Here is a 13,948-nt window from a genome sequence, read left to right as displayed (position 1 = left end):
CTTCTGAAGAGCAGATATTCTGCGTGAAACAGTCCTAGCCGACATCAGTTCTAATAAAGGATTCCTGAAAGACATGCAGACGTCAAACATGGTTACTGTTAAGTCACTGCAGTCGTGTCCGACTCTGTGCGACCCCATAGTCGGTAGCCCACCAGGCTCCCCGTCCCTGGGATTCTCCAGGCAAGAATATTGGAATGGGTTGCCATTTCCTTCTCCAGTGCATGAAAGTGAAAAGTGAAAGGGAAGTCGCTCAGTTGTGTCTGACTCTTAGCGACCCCATGGACTGCAGCCCACCAGGCTCCTCCATCCATGGGATTCTCCAGGCAAGAGTACTGGAGTGGGGTGCCATTGCCATGGTGCTATCCCCTAAAAACTGTGTGCAATTACCGTTGGTTATCTTACATAATATAAATTGAAATCTGATTTCTGCATATTAAACTTTAGTTTCCTTCCATAATGATGGACTTCCCTGGTGGCTCAGATGGTAAAGCGTCTGTCTACAATGTGGGAGACCTGGGTTCGATCCCTGCATCGGGAAGATCCCCTGGAGAAAGAAATGGCAATCCACTCCAGTACTATTGCCTGGAAAATCCCATGGACAGAGGAGTCTGGTAGGCTACAGTCCATGGGGTTGCAAAGAGTTGGACATGACTGAGAGACTTCATTTAATTTTAATTTAATGATGGAATAAAAACAAATTAAACCTGGCTCAACTAAATCTCTTCTTTGAATAAAGTATGAAAGTTTATATATAATTTAAATTCATACTATGTAGGAAAGATCAGTTCAGTCAGTTCAGTCACTCAGTCATGTCTGACTCTTTGTGATCCCATGGACTGCAGCATGCCAGGCCTCCCTGTCCATCACCAATTCCTGGAGTTTACCCAAACTCATGTCCATTGAGTTGGTGATGCCATCCAACCATCTCATGCTCTGTCGTCCCCTTCTCCTCCTGCCTTCAATCTTTCCCAGCATCAGGGTCTTTGAGGTCAGGTCAAATGAGTCGGCACTTCTCATCAGGTGGCCAAAGCATTGGAGTTTAGGCTTCAGCATCAGTCCTTGCAATGAATACTCAGGACTGATCTCCTTTAGAATGGACTGGTTGGATCTCCCTGTAGTTCAAAGGACTCTCAAGAGTCTTCTCCAACGCCACAGTTCAAAAGCATCAATTCTTCAGCACTCAGCTTTCTTTATAGTCCCAACTCTCACATCCATACATGACTACTGGAAAAACCATAGCTCTGACTAGATGGACTTTTGTTGGCAAAGTAATTTCTCTGCATTTTAATATGCTGTCTAGGTTGGTCATAGTTTTTCATCCAAGGAGTAAGCGTCTTTTAATTTCAGGGCTGCAGTCACCATCTACAGTGATTTTGGAGCCCCCAAAAATAAAGTCTGACACTGTTTCCCCATCTATTTCCCATGAAGTGATGGGACTAGATGCCATGATCTTAGTTTTCTGAATGTTGAGCTTTAAGCCAACTTTTTCACTCTCCACTTTCACTTTCATCAAGAGGCTCTTCAGTTCTTCTTGACTTTCTGCCATAAGGGTGGTGTCATCTGCATATTTGAGGTAATTGATATTTCTTCCAGCAATCTTGATTACAGCTTGTGCTTCTTCCAGCCCAGCATTTCTCATGATGTACTCTGCATATAAGTTAAATAAGCAGGGTGACAATATACAGCCTTGACGTACTCCTTTTCCTATTTGGAACCAGTCTGTTGTTCTAGTCCAGTTCTAACTGTTGCTTCCTGACCTGCATACAGATTTCTCAAGAGGCAGGTCAGGTGGTCTGGTATTCCCATCTCTTTCAGAATTTTCCACAGTTTGTTGAGATCCACGCAGTCAAATGCTTTGGCATAGCAATAAAGCTGAAGTAGATGTTTTTCTGGAACTCTCTTGCTGTTTCAATGTTGGCAATTTGATCTCTGGTTGCTCTGCCTTTTCTAAAACCAACTTGAACATCTGGAAGCTCATGGTTCAGGTATTGTTGAAGCCTGGCTTGGAGAATTTTAAGCATTACTTTACTAGCGTGTGAGATGAGTGCAATTGTGTGGTAGTTTGAGCATTCTTTGGCATTGCCTTTCTTTGGGATTGGAATGAAAACTGACCTTTTCCAGTCCTGTGGCCACTGCTGAGTTTTCCAAATTTGCTGGCATTTTGAGTGCAGCACTTTCACAGCATCATCTTTCAGGATTTGAAATAGCTCAACTGGAATTCCATCACCTTCACTAGCTTTGTTTGTAGTGATACTTCCTAAGGCCCACTTGACTTCACATTCCAGGATGTCTGACTCTAGGTGAGTGATCACACCATCATGATTATCTGGGTAGTGAAGCTCTTTTTTGTACAGTTCTTCTGTGTATTCTTGTCACCTCTTCTTAATATCTTCTGCTTCTGTTAGGTCCATACCATTTCTGTCCTTTATCGAGCCCATCTTTGCATGAAATGTTCCCTTGGTATCTCTCATTTTCTTGAAGAGATCTCTAGTCTTTCCCATTCTATTGTTTTCCTCTATTTCATTGCACTGATCACTGAAGGAGGCTTTCTTATCTCTCCTTGCTATCCCTTGGAACTCTGCATTCAAATGGGTGTATCTTTCCTTTCTCCTTTGCTTTTCACTTCTCTTCTTTCTACAGCCATTTTGCTCTTTTGCATTTCTTTTTCTTGGGGATGGTCTTGATCCCTATTTCCTGTACAATGTTATGAACCTCTGTCCAGTTCATCAGGCACTCTGTAGCAGATCCAGTACCTTAAATCTATTTCTCACTTCCACTGTATAATCGTAAAGGATTGGATTTAGGTCATAACTGAATGCTCTAGTAGTTTTCCCTACTTTCTTCAATTCAAGTCTGAATTTGGCAATATGGAGTTCATGATCTGAGTCACAGTCAGCTCCCAATCTTGTTTTTGCTGATTGTATAGAGCTTCTCCATCTTTGGCTGCAAACAATATAATCAATCTGATTTTGGTATTGCCCATTTGGTGATGTCCATGTGTCGAGTCTTCTCTTGAGTTGTTGGAAGAGGGTGTTTGCTATGACCAGTGCATTCTCTTGGCAAAACTCTATTAGCCTTTGCCCTGCTGTACTCATTCTGTAGTCCAAGGCCAAATTTGCCTGTTACTCTGGGTGTTTCTTGACTTCCTACTTTGGCATTCCAGTCCCCTATAATGAAAAGGACATCTTTTTTGGGTGCTGGTTCTAAAAGGTCTTGTAGGTCTTCATACAACCATTCAACTTCAGCTTCTTCAGCACTACTGATGGGGGCATAGACTTGGATTACCGTGATATTGAATGGTTTGCCTTGGAAATGAACAGAGATCATTCTGTCATTTTTGAGATTGAATCCAAGTACTGCATTTCGGACTCTTGTTGACTATGATGGCTACTCCACTTCTTCTAAGGGATTCTTGCTCACAGTAGTAAATATAATGGTTATTTGAGTCAAATTCACTGATTCCAGTCCATTTTAGTTAGCTGATTCCTAAAATGTTGACGTTCACACTTGCCATCTCCTGTTTGACCACTTCCAATTTGCCTTGATTCATGGACATAACATTCCAGGTTCCTATGCAATATTGGTGTTTACAGCATTGGACCTTGCTTCCATCACCAGTCACATCCACAACTGGGTGTTGTTTTTGCTTTGGCTCCATCTCTTCACTCTTCCTGGAGTCATTTCTTCACTGATCTCCAGTAGCATATTGGGCACCTACCAACCTGGGGAGTTCATCTTTCAGTGTCCTATCTTTTTGCCTTTTCATATTGTTCATGGGGTTTTCAAGGCAAGAATACGGAGGTGGTTTGCCATTCCCTTCTCCAGCAGACCACATCCTGTCAGAAGTCTCCACCATGACCGGTCTGTCCTGGGTGGCTCTACACAGCATGGCTCACAGTTTCACTGAGCTAGACAAGGCTGTGGTCCATGTGATAAGATTGGCTAGTTTTCTGTGATTGTGGTTTCAGTTTGCTTGCCCTCTGAGGCCTTCCTCAGTGCCTACTGTCTTACTGGGGTTTCTCTGATCTTGGACGTGGGGTAATCTCCTCAGCTGCTCACCACAGCAGCACCGTGCAGCCACTGCTCTTATGTAGTAAGATGGAATCAGGAATAACAAGAACATGTATTGGAGGAAATAACTTTGTTTCTTCAGTAAAAATCTGGAGAGGGAGGCCAATGAGGAGGATAAATGGACAAGCATATCATGTGACTTGCAAGGGAGTTAACATAACCTTTTGCAAGTGATAAGAAGCTATCAAAGCAACTTATTATGAAGAAGGAAGCAAACAGTTAACTATGTTAGAAAGTTCAGTGGAAAAGGTAGATTGGAGTGGGCCCTGGAGTGTTTGCCTATCGGTACCTTGTTTCTATTCTATATGATTTTCCCTTAAAAAAAAGTCCAAACTGTTTAATTGACATTTTAAAAATATTCCAAAATTTGAATTTTTCAAGAATCATCATCTTTCATTCTACATACATTTTCTCCTAATAGGCCCCATGTGTGTGCTCAGTCACATCTGTGACCCCATGAACTGTAGCCTTCCAGGCTCCTCTGTCCATGGAATCTTCCAGTGAAGGATACTGGAGTGGGTTGTCATTTACTACTCCAGGGGATCTTCCTAACCCAGGGATCAAACCCATGTCTTTTACATTTCCTGCATTGGCAGGGTGATTCTTTACCACTGTGCCACCAGGGAAGCCCCTAATAGGCCCTATGGCAGTATAAAACAATAATTCCACTAACTCAGTCAAACTATCTCAGTAAATAATCATGCTACAGCCTGCTCCTGTCCAAATGAAAATTTCTTCTACTTTTGTTTAAAGATATTTAAAACTTTATTTTTTCAGAAAACTGAAGTAATTGATTCAACAATAATAACAGTTTGAGCATGCAGCAGATCATTTAACATCTAATGTTTAATCTTATCACGATGTATACAGTTTATTTTCACTCCTATAAAGTTTCCACAAGAGTGTAGTGATAATAAAAGTGTTTCATTACAGGTACTTCAAATAGCACTACAGTACATCTTTGACAAAATTTTTACAATATTCCAACTTTCAATATGAAACAGCTTTAAAAGGCGTGGGCCAAAAAGATAAAAAATGTATAGTAGTATCACATGGGCAAACAAAATCTAATAATCATACAAACACAACATGTTAGGATTCTCTGTCAGGGCTGGGAAAGGAGTATATAAATCATCAAGGTCAAATAAAATTACATAAATAGCTTAGGAAAATCCCCAAATAGATAATTTCAGACATATTAAAGAAAAAACCTTGAACTTTTATTCTTGGAAAATATGAACTAGTTGTCCCTTGCTTTTACTTAACAGAAATGTTCTTGTGTAAAGCAAATTCTATAAACCAGCATCTTGCTTGCACTTGAGGAACATTATCTCAGGAAAAAAGAAATTACTCTTTAAAACATGACTCTCCTGTTTGTAAATTGTTGGGATCTGTACTGTTATGTTTAACCTCTGTGAATTAAATCCAAGTTTCTCAAAATTCACTTGTAAAAAACAGCAGACCAACTTTTCCTCCCCACCTCACAAAGACAGTTCTTACAGTGGGATGTAAAATTGTTCACGTGTCCATTTTAATGGAGGGCTTGCCACCAAGTATATCTGAGTATGATAGGATAAATACCCACCCGTTCTTTTCACCTTAGGAAGATTATGGCTATTTTCTTATTACTAGGAAGGGTCATTATTAAGGATTTTTAGGTTAGCTTCATGGAAAATAGATATGGAAACAGTGAGACGTTATTTTGGGGGTTCCAAAATCACTGCAGATGGTGACTACAGCCCTGAAATTAAAAGACGCTTGCTCCTTGGAAGAAAAGCTATGACCAACCTAGACAGCATATTAAAAAGCAGAGGCATTACTTTACCAACAAAAGTCCAACTAGTCAGAGCTACTGTTTTTCCAGTAGTCATGTATGGATGTGAGTTGGGACTATAAAGAAAGCTGAGTGCTGAAGAATTGATGGTTTTGAAGTGTGGTGCTGGAGAAGACTCTTGAGAGTCCCTTGGACTGCAAGGAGATCAAAACAGTTCATCCTAAGGAAAATTAGTCCTGAATATTCTTTGGAAGGACTGACGCTGAAGCCTAAACTCCAATACTTTGGCCACCTGATGCAAAGAACTGACTCACTGGAAAAGTCCCTGATGCTGGAAGAGATTGAAGGCAGGAGGAAAAGGGGATGACAGAGGATGAGATGGTTAGGTGGCATCACTGACTCAATGGACATAAGTTTGAGCAAGCTCCTGGAGTTGGTGATTGACAGGGAAGCCTGGCGTGCTGCAGTCCATGGGGTCGCAGAGTCGGACATGACAGAGCAACTGAACTGACTGAAGGATTTTTTATTTAAAATGGCAAATATGAAGGACAATGTGTGATTATAACTCTTTTACAGTTTGATTAAATATTTCCCAAATCATGACAGAACTGTTTAGAATGACACTCTCAATTCCATAAAGATCTTATTTCTGAATAAGATTACTTTGTAAATTAAAATAACAATTCACTAATGATCAAAATAACATTTTAGCATTAGAATCTTGCAAAAAAACAAGAATAAAAACTAGATGTAGTCACTGCCATTTGATTAAATTTAATAGATTTAGTTGTCATAGAATCACTCAATTAAAGTTATTAAAAGAAAGTTTACTAAAGTAAAAGTAAAAGTCTTGTGGTGATGGAATCTGCAAGTGAGCCTTAAGTCTACTGCTATCAATTATGAAAAAGCATGTAGATGAACTACATTCATTCCTCTGAAAAGATGACACTGCATTCACATCAACATAAAGATTATGGCACTTGAACACTATATTTAATGAGTAAACATGGTAAATGTACAGAGGTACATACTAGACTCTTTCTTTCTTTCTTTTAAATTTTGGAGGGAAGAACAGCAGGCTGAGCAGAAAAAAAAAAAAAAAAAAAAAAAAACCAACAAAAAACAATCTCCTGTAGAACAGGAGGTGAAGTTACCAGAGTCCTAAGAATCAATACCTTGGAAAAGACCAATGAAAATACTGTTATTATCTTCTCATCTACCTTCACTTTTATTGGCTTTATATTTTTTAGCTTGTAAGAAAAAATTTTCCAATGGAATTTGAACCATAGACCTAAAATCTATGAAAGAAATGAAATCTAGTCATGCTACCTGCTGCAGCCAAAAATCAATTTTTGCCTGTCTTTGGAGTATATATAAAAGGAGATCATATGTCTTAAGGAATAATTCCTTCAAAAATGAGGCTGAATTATTTGTACCATGATGGATTTATAACATTTTCAATACAGCCAAAGTTATATGTTAAAATAAATGCTTACTTTATGATATCAAATTTTTCTAAAAATTAATTTGGCTGCTCCTAAAACACTGTATTAAATGTCTATGTATCTTACCTCTTAGTATGAAGGACAAGCAACTGCTTATGAATTAATTCAATCTAATTCAGGCCTTTTGATAAAAACACATTTTAAATTCAGGCTGAAGAACAAGGTCACCAGAGACACGACGAACGTATCAGTGGTTCTGTCAGTTTCGTAACTGAATTTAGGATATCCATTTTCTCTTGTGGTCATTCCTTAAAGTGAGTAAGTTGATGTCTCTTCCAGTGAGGAGCCTGTCTGAATGTTTTGCCACAAACTGAGCATTCAAATGGTTTCTGCCCTGCATGAATTAGATAGTGTCTTTCCAGTTTAGATGGGGATCTAAAACTTTTAGAACAAACACTGCATTGGTAAAGAAGGCCATCATTCCTCTCGGCACGCCCTGAATAACTACAATAATGACTATGTTGGCTCTGCTCCGATTCCAGAAGTGTGCTAGAGAGACAGGGCTCTCTGTTCCTACAGGGGGCACCAAGAATGAAATCCTCTGATTCTGCCTTAACTCTTATTTCTGACATTTGACCTGACTCTGAGACCTTGTATTTTTGAAAACCAAGAGTCTGACATTGTTGGGAAGCACTGTAGCTAACATTATCACCCTGGTGAATGAAAAGTTTGTTAAAATTTTCCAATTCTACTTGGCAAAGAGATTTTCTATAGGGAAGCTTATCATTATGAGTTAGTTTGTGTCTTTTCAAGTGAGCTGACTGTCTAAAAGATTTCCCACAAACATTACAGCTGAAAGGCCTCTGTCCAGTATGAATTAAATAGTGTCTCTGTAGTTTAGAAACAGAAGGAAACACTTTCTCACATTTGTCACAAGGACACGTCTTATGTCCAGTATGTATGTTTCCACTTGGAACTGAAAAGCCACATTGGAGCACTTGACAGTTTTCAAAGAATTCCTCACCTGATGAACCATAGATAGATATGTCTTTTTTATGCACAGGATTATCCATAGTTAACATGTTTTCTGGTGTGAGAATACCTTTTACATTTTTCCCCATATTTTGGCTCTGGCAGTGCTTTTGCCAAGAAAATGGCAAAGTCAATGTTTTCTTTTTATTGCCAACTGTCTTATATGTTCCATGCTTGCCAAGAGAACTCAGACATGTTCTCTGGGTTTGTTCAGGCCTCTGCTCACCAGAAATAAGATCACGATTTTTCATGAGAGTGTTTTTAAATACTTTATCAGATCGAAAATTATCTAATTTCTTACCCCCAGCACGTTTAAGCTTAGCCAAGATTTTTTTAACAATGGTTTTATAGTTGTAGCTGCTTTTGAGCTTGCTTGGAATTTTGCCACTTCTGGCAGGAAAACACTTGTGTCCATTGAGAATCTGCTCTGATTCAAAACATTCTTCACACTCGGGACATTGAAAAGGGACAATATAAACAGAGTGGACATCAAGTTGATTATTCTCTTCAGATTCACCTATATTACCATTTTCAAAGCCATCCTGCTTTGCATTTAATTTATTAGGCAGGGAGCATGATTCTGAACTCTTCACCTTTAATGAAAGAGTCTGAAAAGTCTTATTCCTGGTATGGATTTGTTTATGCTTCAGAAGTTTGCTTTGAATCTTAAATCCTTTTTGACAAAAACAACACTGAAAAGGTCTTTCTTCTGAATGTGTGAGTTGGTGGATTTTTAAGTGAGTTGACTGTCGAAAAGACTTACTGCACAGGACACATTTAAAAGGCCTCTGACCAGTATGAATTAGAGCATGCCTATCAAGTTTTGATTGTGATGGAAACATCTTGCCACAATTGTACACGCATGAATATCCTTTTTTTTCTTTGAAGAGCTGTATGTAGGATCAGACTTGGAGCATGGGTGTAATGCCCATCTCTCCTCTGGGGTAAAAGTATGATACATTCCATACACTGGCTTTTCTTGCTTGGCCTCCAACAATCTTCTGACCTGTTTAACATCATTCTGGTACGTTTCATCGTGAAGCTGTTGGTGCTTCACAAATGTCTTCAGATTCTTAAAGTGGCGTTGACAAATACTACATTTAAAAGGCAGATTATGAGTTAGTTGATGTCTTTCCAGGTGAACTAGTTGCCTAAAGGTTTTATGACACACATCACATTCAAATGGCTTCTGACCAGTGTGAATGAGATAATGCCTAGCTAATTTTGATGGTGTTTCAAAATGCTTGAAGCAAATATTGCATATATATGGCCTGTTTCTAGGTAGCTTATTGGCTGCTACACATTGCTGAATCTTTAGCATTTTAAAATTGTTTTCAGCCATCATATTCTTCAGTAATATACTCTGATGAGCTCCATAGTGTTCTTAAACTCCACAGATGTCTAAAAATTAAAAATAAAAATGTATCAATTTTAAAATTACTTATTCATGTGAAAAGAAATAATTTAAAATGTCCTTTGGCTAAAGATATTAAAGGAAATAGGGAGCCTCAACTTTTCCTGTGTTTAACAGTAAGTTAATAACCATTTTAGATACTTTAGAATCATTAAACTAATTTCACACATATAGAGAAACAAGGAGTCTTCAAAAGAAATACTTAAAAATGTATATAATTTTAAGCTGTATTTCTAATTAGTTGAGATACATTAAAGAGACTGAGTTGGATTTCTTAACATTAATTAGACCTTTTAATTCCAATTTTCTTAGTTCACTATTAAGTAGATTTGCCATTTTCAAAAATTGGACTAGAAAGGTAAAAACTAAAAGAAATATAATACTAAAAACAAGACAAGACATATCTACATTCAATTATAACACTCCTTGGATATGATCTGAGAATGGAATGTTTCAGTTATTAAAATTCTTAGTCACATCGTTAGTAATATTTACTCTAAGTTACTTCTTTGGACCAACAAAGATAACACAGACAACCGGAAGAAAATGTTCCAGGAAACCTGAATTTTAGTCCTGGATTTGCTACCATATGATCTTGGTGGCAAGGAGAAGGAAATATATAGACTCCTCAGCTCTAAGTCAGGGAAAGTGTCGCCTGGCCTGCCTACCACATCATGGTGTCGTGAGAATCAATGGAGATGATGCATCTGACGGTGCTAGAAAACTAAAGCAGTATATGAATGTAAGGTATTATTTAGCTCAACACTAAGCAAACTTAAAAACTTAATCTACTTAGTATTTTTAGGGTTTCTAACTAAGAGGTAAACAGACTAAATGTATAGTTCTTTTTATTTCTTTCCACTTTGTTGTAGAAGTCCTGAAAGACAAGTATAGAGGCAATAAGGTTGACACAGTGGCTACTTACATATTTATATATGGCTCAGTAATTGCAGGTTGAGTACAATACACTTTCAGGCAATATAATTAAAGGTCATTTTGGTCTTAAGAGTTATTAAAAAGACAAAAACACTCCCTAATATGCCTCTATGGGACACACGCAAAAGCTTATGAGGAACTTTCACAACCATTTTATACCATATATTCTATCTGAAAAGCCAATTTCTTCTTATCCTTCTATGGATCCCTTTTCTTTAAATAAGGAAGCCAGAGATTTAAAAAGGGTGTTCCAGCTCTCTCATCCAAAAAGTGTATCTTCTAGTTGAGAGATAAGAGAGTTGATAAACCTACAGGAGACTCCGTTTTTTTTTGTCAGCTGATTTAGTGAATATCTGAGCTTCCCTGGTGGCTCAGACAGTAAAGAATCTGCTTGCAATGCAGGAGACTTGGGTTTGATCCTAGGGTTGGGAAGATCCCCTGGAGAAGGGAAGAGCACCCCACTCCAGTATTTTTGGCTGGAGAATTCCATGGACAGAGGAGCTTGGTGGGCTACAGCCCACGGGGTCACAAAGGGTCCGACACGACCAAGCAACTTTCACTTTCATTTTCAGTGACAATCCAGCATATGTGCTGTATGCTATTACTGTTTTTGTGTTTAAGATGTCTAGAAAACACCTTAAACACAAAATCTCAAACACACTTACTGTAGTGCTCTTCAGCAATCTGATTTAAAAATAGGAAAAAAATCATTTATTGAGCAAATTATCTTCTACTAGTGGTTTTATCAGTGTCCTTCAATCTCCAAGTCACTATCCATTAATGGATTGTGAAATAAATTCAATGGGTCATGATCTGCATTTTTGTTTAATAAAATAGATTAGAAAATATCAGATTGCATAACATATGGTAAGGACAGTGTTTTGTGAAACTTCTATAGGAAGAGATAAACTTTGTGAAACCTGTTCTCTTGCATATTTCTTCACACAGGAAACAGAGGAACCCACAACAAATCAATCACTTTATCCAAAAGTGGCCAAGTAATCCTTTAGGTAAGACTGGGGCCCACAGGACAAGACAGGAATTTCTAAGGATTACTAATTTTCTTCAGTTGACCCAAATAACCCCAAAATATTATCAAAAAATTTAATTAGAGGTCAAAGGTAATATGGCACACAAAATAGTCTGACTGCAAGCCACTCTATTAATTTATAAAATACACCCTATAACCCAGATATCCATGTTAGCAATAATCAGCTGTTGATACTATTAGTATGCATTTTCACAACATTGAGTTAGAGAAATTACAGGTGAACAGCCTCCAAATCCCTAAAGTGCTAACACAGCAGCAGTTATGAAGATTGCAATTAGGTGAACTGCCCCAAATTTGGCAATTTATTTAATTCCTGTCAAGTAATCAGGTATTGAGGTGTCAATTAGGACAATGAGCCAAACTGCAAGTAATTAGCAAATCTTTATTCACTTATGCAACAGTGCAAGCAAGAGGCTAAAAAAGTACTGGTCACCCAGTGGTCAATTAAACAGAACAGTGCACACAGTCATATCCCAGGGGAGGAGGCTGGAAAAAAAGGCTACTGGCTCTTTATGGACCTGTGAGCCAGGGGAGGAGGAAGGAAGGGCTATAAGTAGAAAGATCCCGAGTCAAAATGGACAAAAGTATCTCAGTCAATGGTACCCCATCCACATTCCCTCCCTTTGCAATAAGGGAGGTATTGGTGGAGGCAATTGGGAAGTAGCTGGGCCTCAGAATGGAGGTACCTGAACCAGGAATGCAGAAGAATATGAGCATGGCTAGTGGGAAGGAACTGGTGCATCCTCGACTGCAATTCCCTCCACAAAACTGCAGTGCACTGGCCATGCACAAGTCCAGTGTTGCGAGAGCAGCTTCCCCTGATGAGGCCAGCCAGGCAAGGCCATGCAATTGTCTACCGTTGGGCCTGAATGATCACACGAAGTATTTTGGCCTGAAGCCAGGTTCCTCCACTCCTATTGTGTATTTCTTCTTTCCACACTGTCAAAAAATGCCACACTAGAACTACACACATGGCAACCATTTCTGATTATAACAGGAATTGACTACCTATAGTTACCGTGCCAAAAGGAGACCATGGATTATCATCTAACACTAGCCCTAAGACTGGATACTATCGTCACTTGCATCCACGCCATGTGGGAAAGCACTGACTGCAAGCTCTATATTGTTAGAATCATTGGTGGCAAGCAGTGATCTCATCTGCTATTTATAAGTGACAGCTCAGGGATCCCCAAGCTCCAAGTGCAGTCCCACGTGTACTTAAGCACATGCACGTTAATTTGATAGAACTCCAAATCCCACTTCAGCTGGATCTTGTGCTCTCAACTGATCTTTTTTTTTTTTTGGTCGATAATATTTTAAAAAACAAACCAACACTGTGTAATTTTTCCTAGGCTCAAGTAAAAATAAAAAACGGCAAATCTCAATGGTTCAATCCCAAGATTATCCTGACAATAGCAAAATACTCTTACAGTTGGAAGACTGAAAAAACTGATCTCAAAAAATTCCAACGAAATTTTAAGGCTGAAAGCCTACTGGCTTTCCAGTCTCAACACCATTAAAAGGAAGTGAGGACATCATAAAAATCATTGAGCAAGAAACACAAGAACTGAGAAAAACTTAGAGAACTTTCAGTTAGGGAATAATCTTTGGCGACATTTATCACGGCCTTTCCCTCTTGGTAGCTGCTGCTCTACTTCCCTTGGGCCACTCTCTCTTGCCCTTGAACCATCACCTCTTCCTCCTGGGGGGTGGGGTGGGGGGGTTGCACAGGACACAGGGCCCTCACAACTGACCCTCGCCTTCATCATCCACAACCAGTAAGCACCTAGGAGTCGAACGAAAGTCCAGAGACTGCAAAACCCCACAGCAGGAAAGGCAAGGCAAGGGTGAAAACTGCTTTGGCCACGGTGGGGCGGGGGGAGGGAATGCCACATGTGATACGATTCACTGCACGGGAAAGTATGCTTTTTGCATTTTCCTTTCAGAGATTCCTGCTCCCCAGGAGACGAAGTCAGGAGTTGGGGAAACGAGAAAATAAAATGAGCTGAGTTCCTGGCTCCCCCGTTCTGGGTCCCCGGGCACCTTGGAGGGACTGAGGCAGGCCCGACCTTTCCCGTGGGTCGCTCCACCTCACACCTGAATTCCTGAAATCTTCCTCACGCACCTGCAGCTGGCACGGGCCCGGGAGCCGCGCATCTCGGGGCCAGGAGCCGCAAAGGCAGCGTGCGCACGTCCTCCGGGCCGGCGCGGCGAGAGCTGGG

General features: G+C 39.5%; 1 protein-coding gene across 1 annotated transcript; it reads right to left on the bottom strand.

Annotated features, from left to right (window-relative positions):
* Nucleotides 6,349-13,947, bottom strand: ZNF770 (zinc finger protein 770). The gene is given in 3 exon segments (XM_018054494.1): nucleotides 6,349-9,175; nucleotides 9,178-9,723; nucleotides 13,852-13,947. Coding segments are annotated over 2 exon segments (2,151 nt in total). The 5' UTR covers nucleotides 9,668-9,723; nucleotides 13,852-13,947; the 3' UTR covers nucleotides 6,349-7,514.

The sequence above is a fragment of the Capra hircus genome, chromosome 10 (genome assembly GCF_001704415.2).
Source record: "Capra hircus breed San Clemente chromosome 10, ASM170441v1, whole genome shotgun sequence".
NCBI lineage: Eukaryota > Metazoa > Chordata > Mammalia > Artiodactyla > Bovidae > Capra > Capra hircus.
This window is presented reverse-complemented; position numbering and strand designations above follow the sequence as displayed.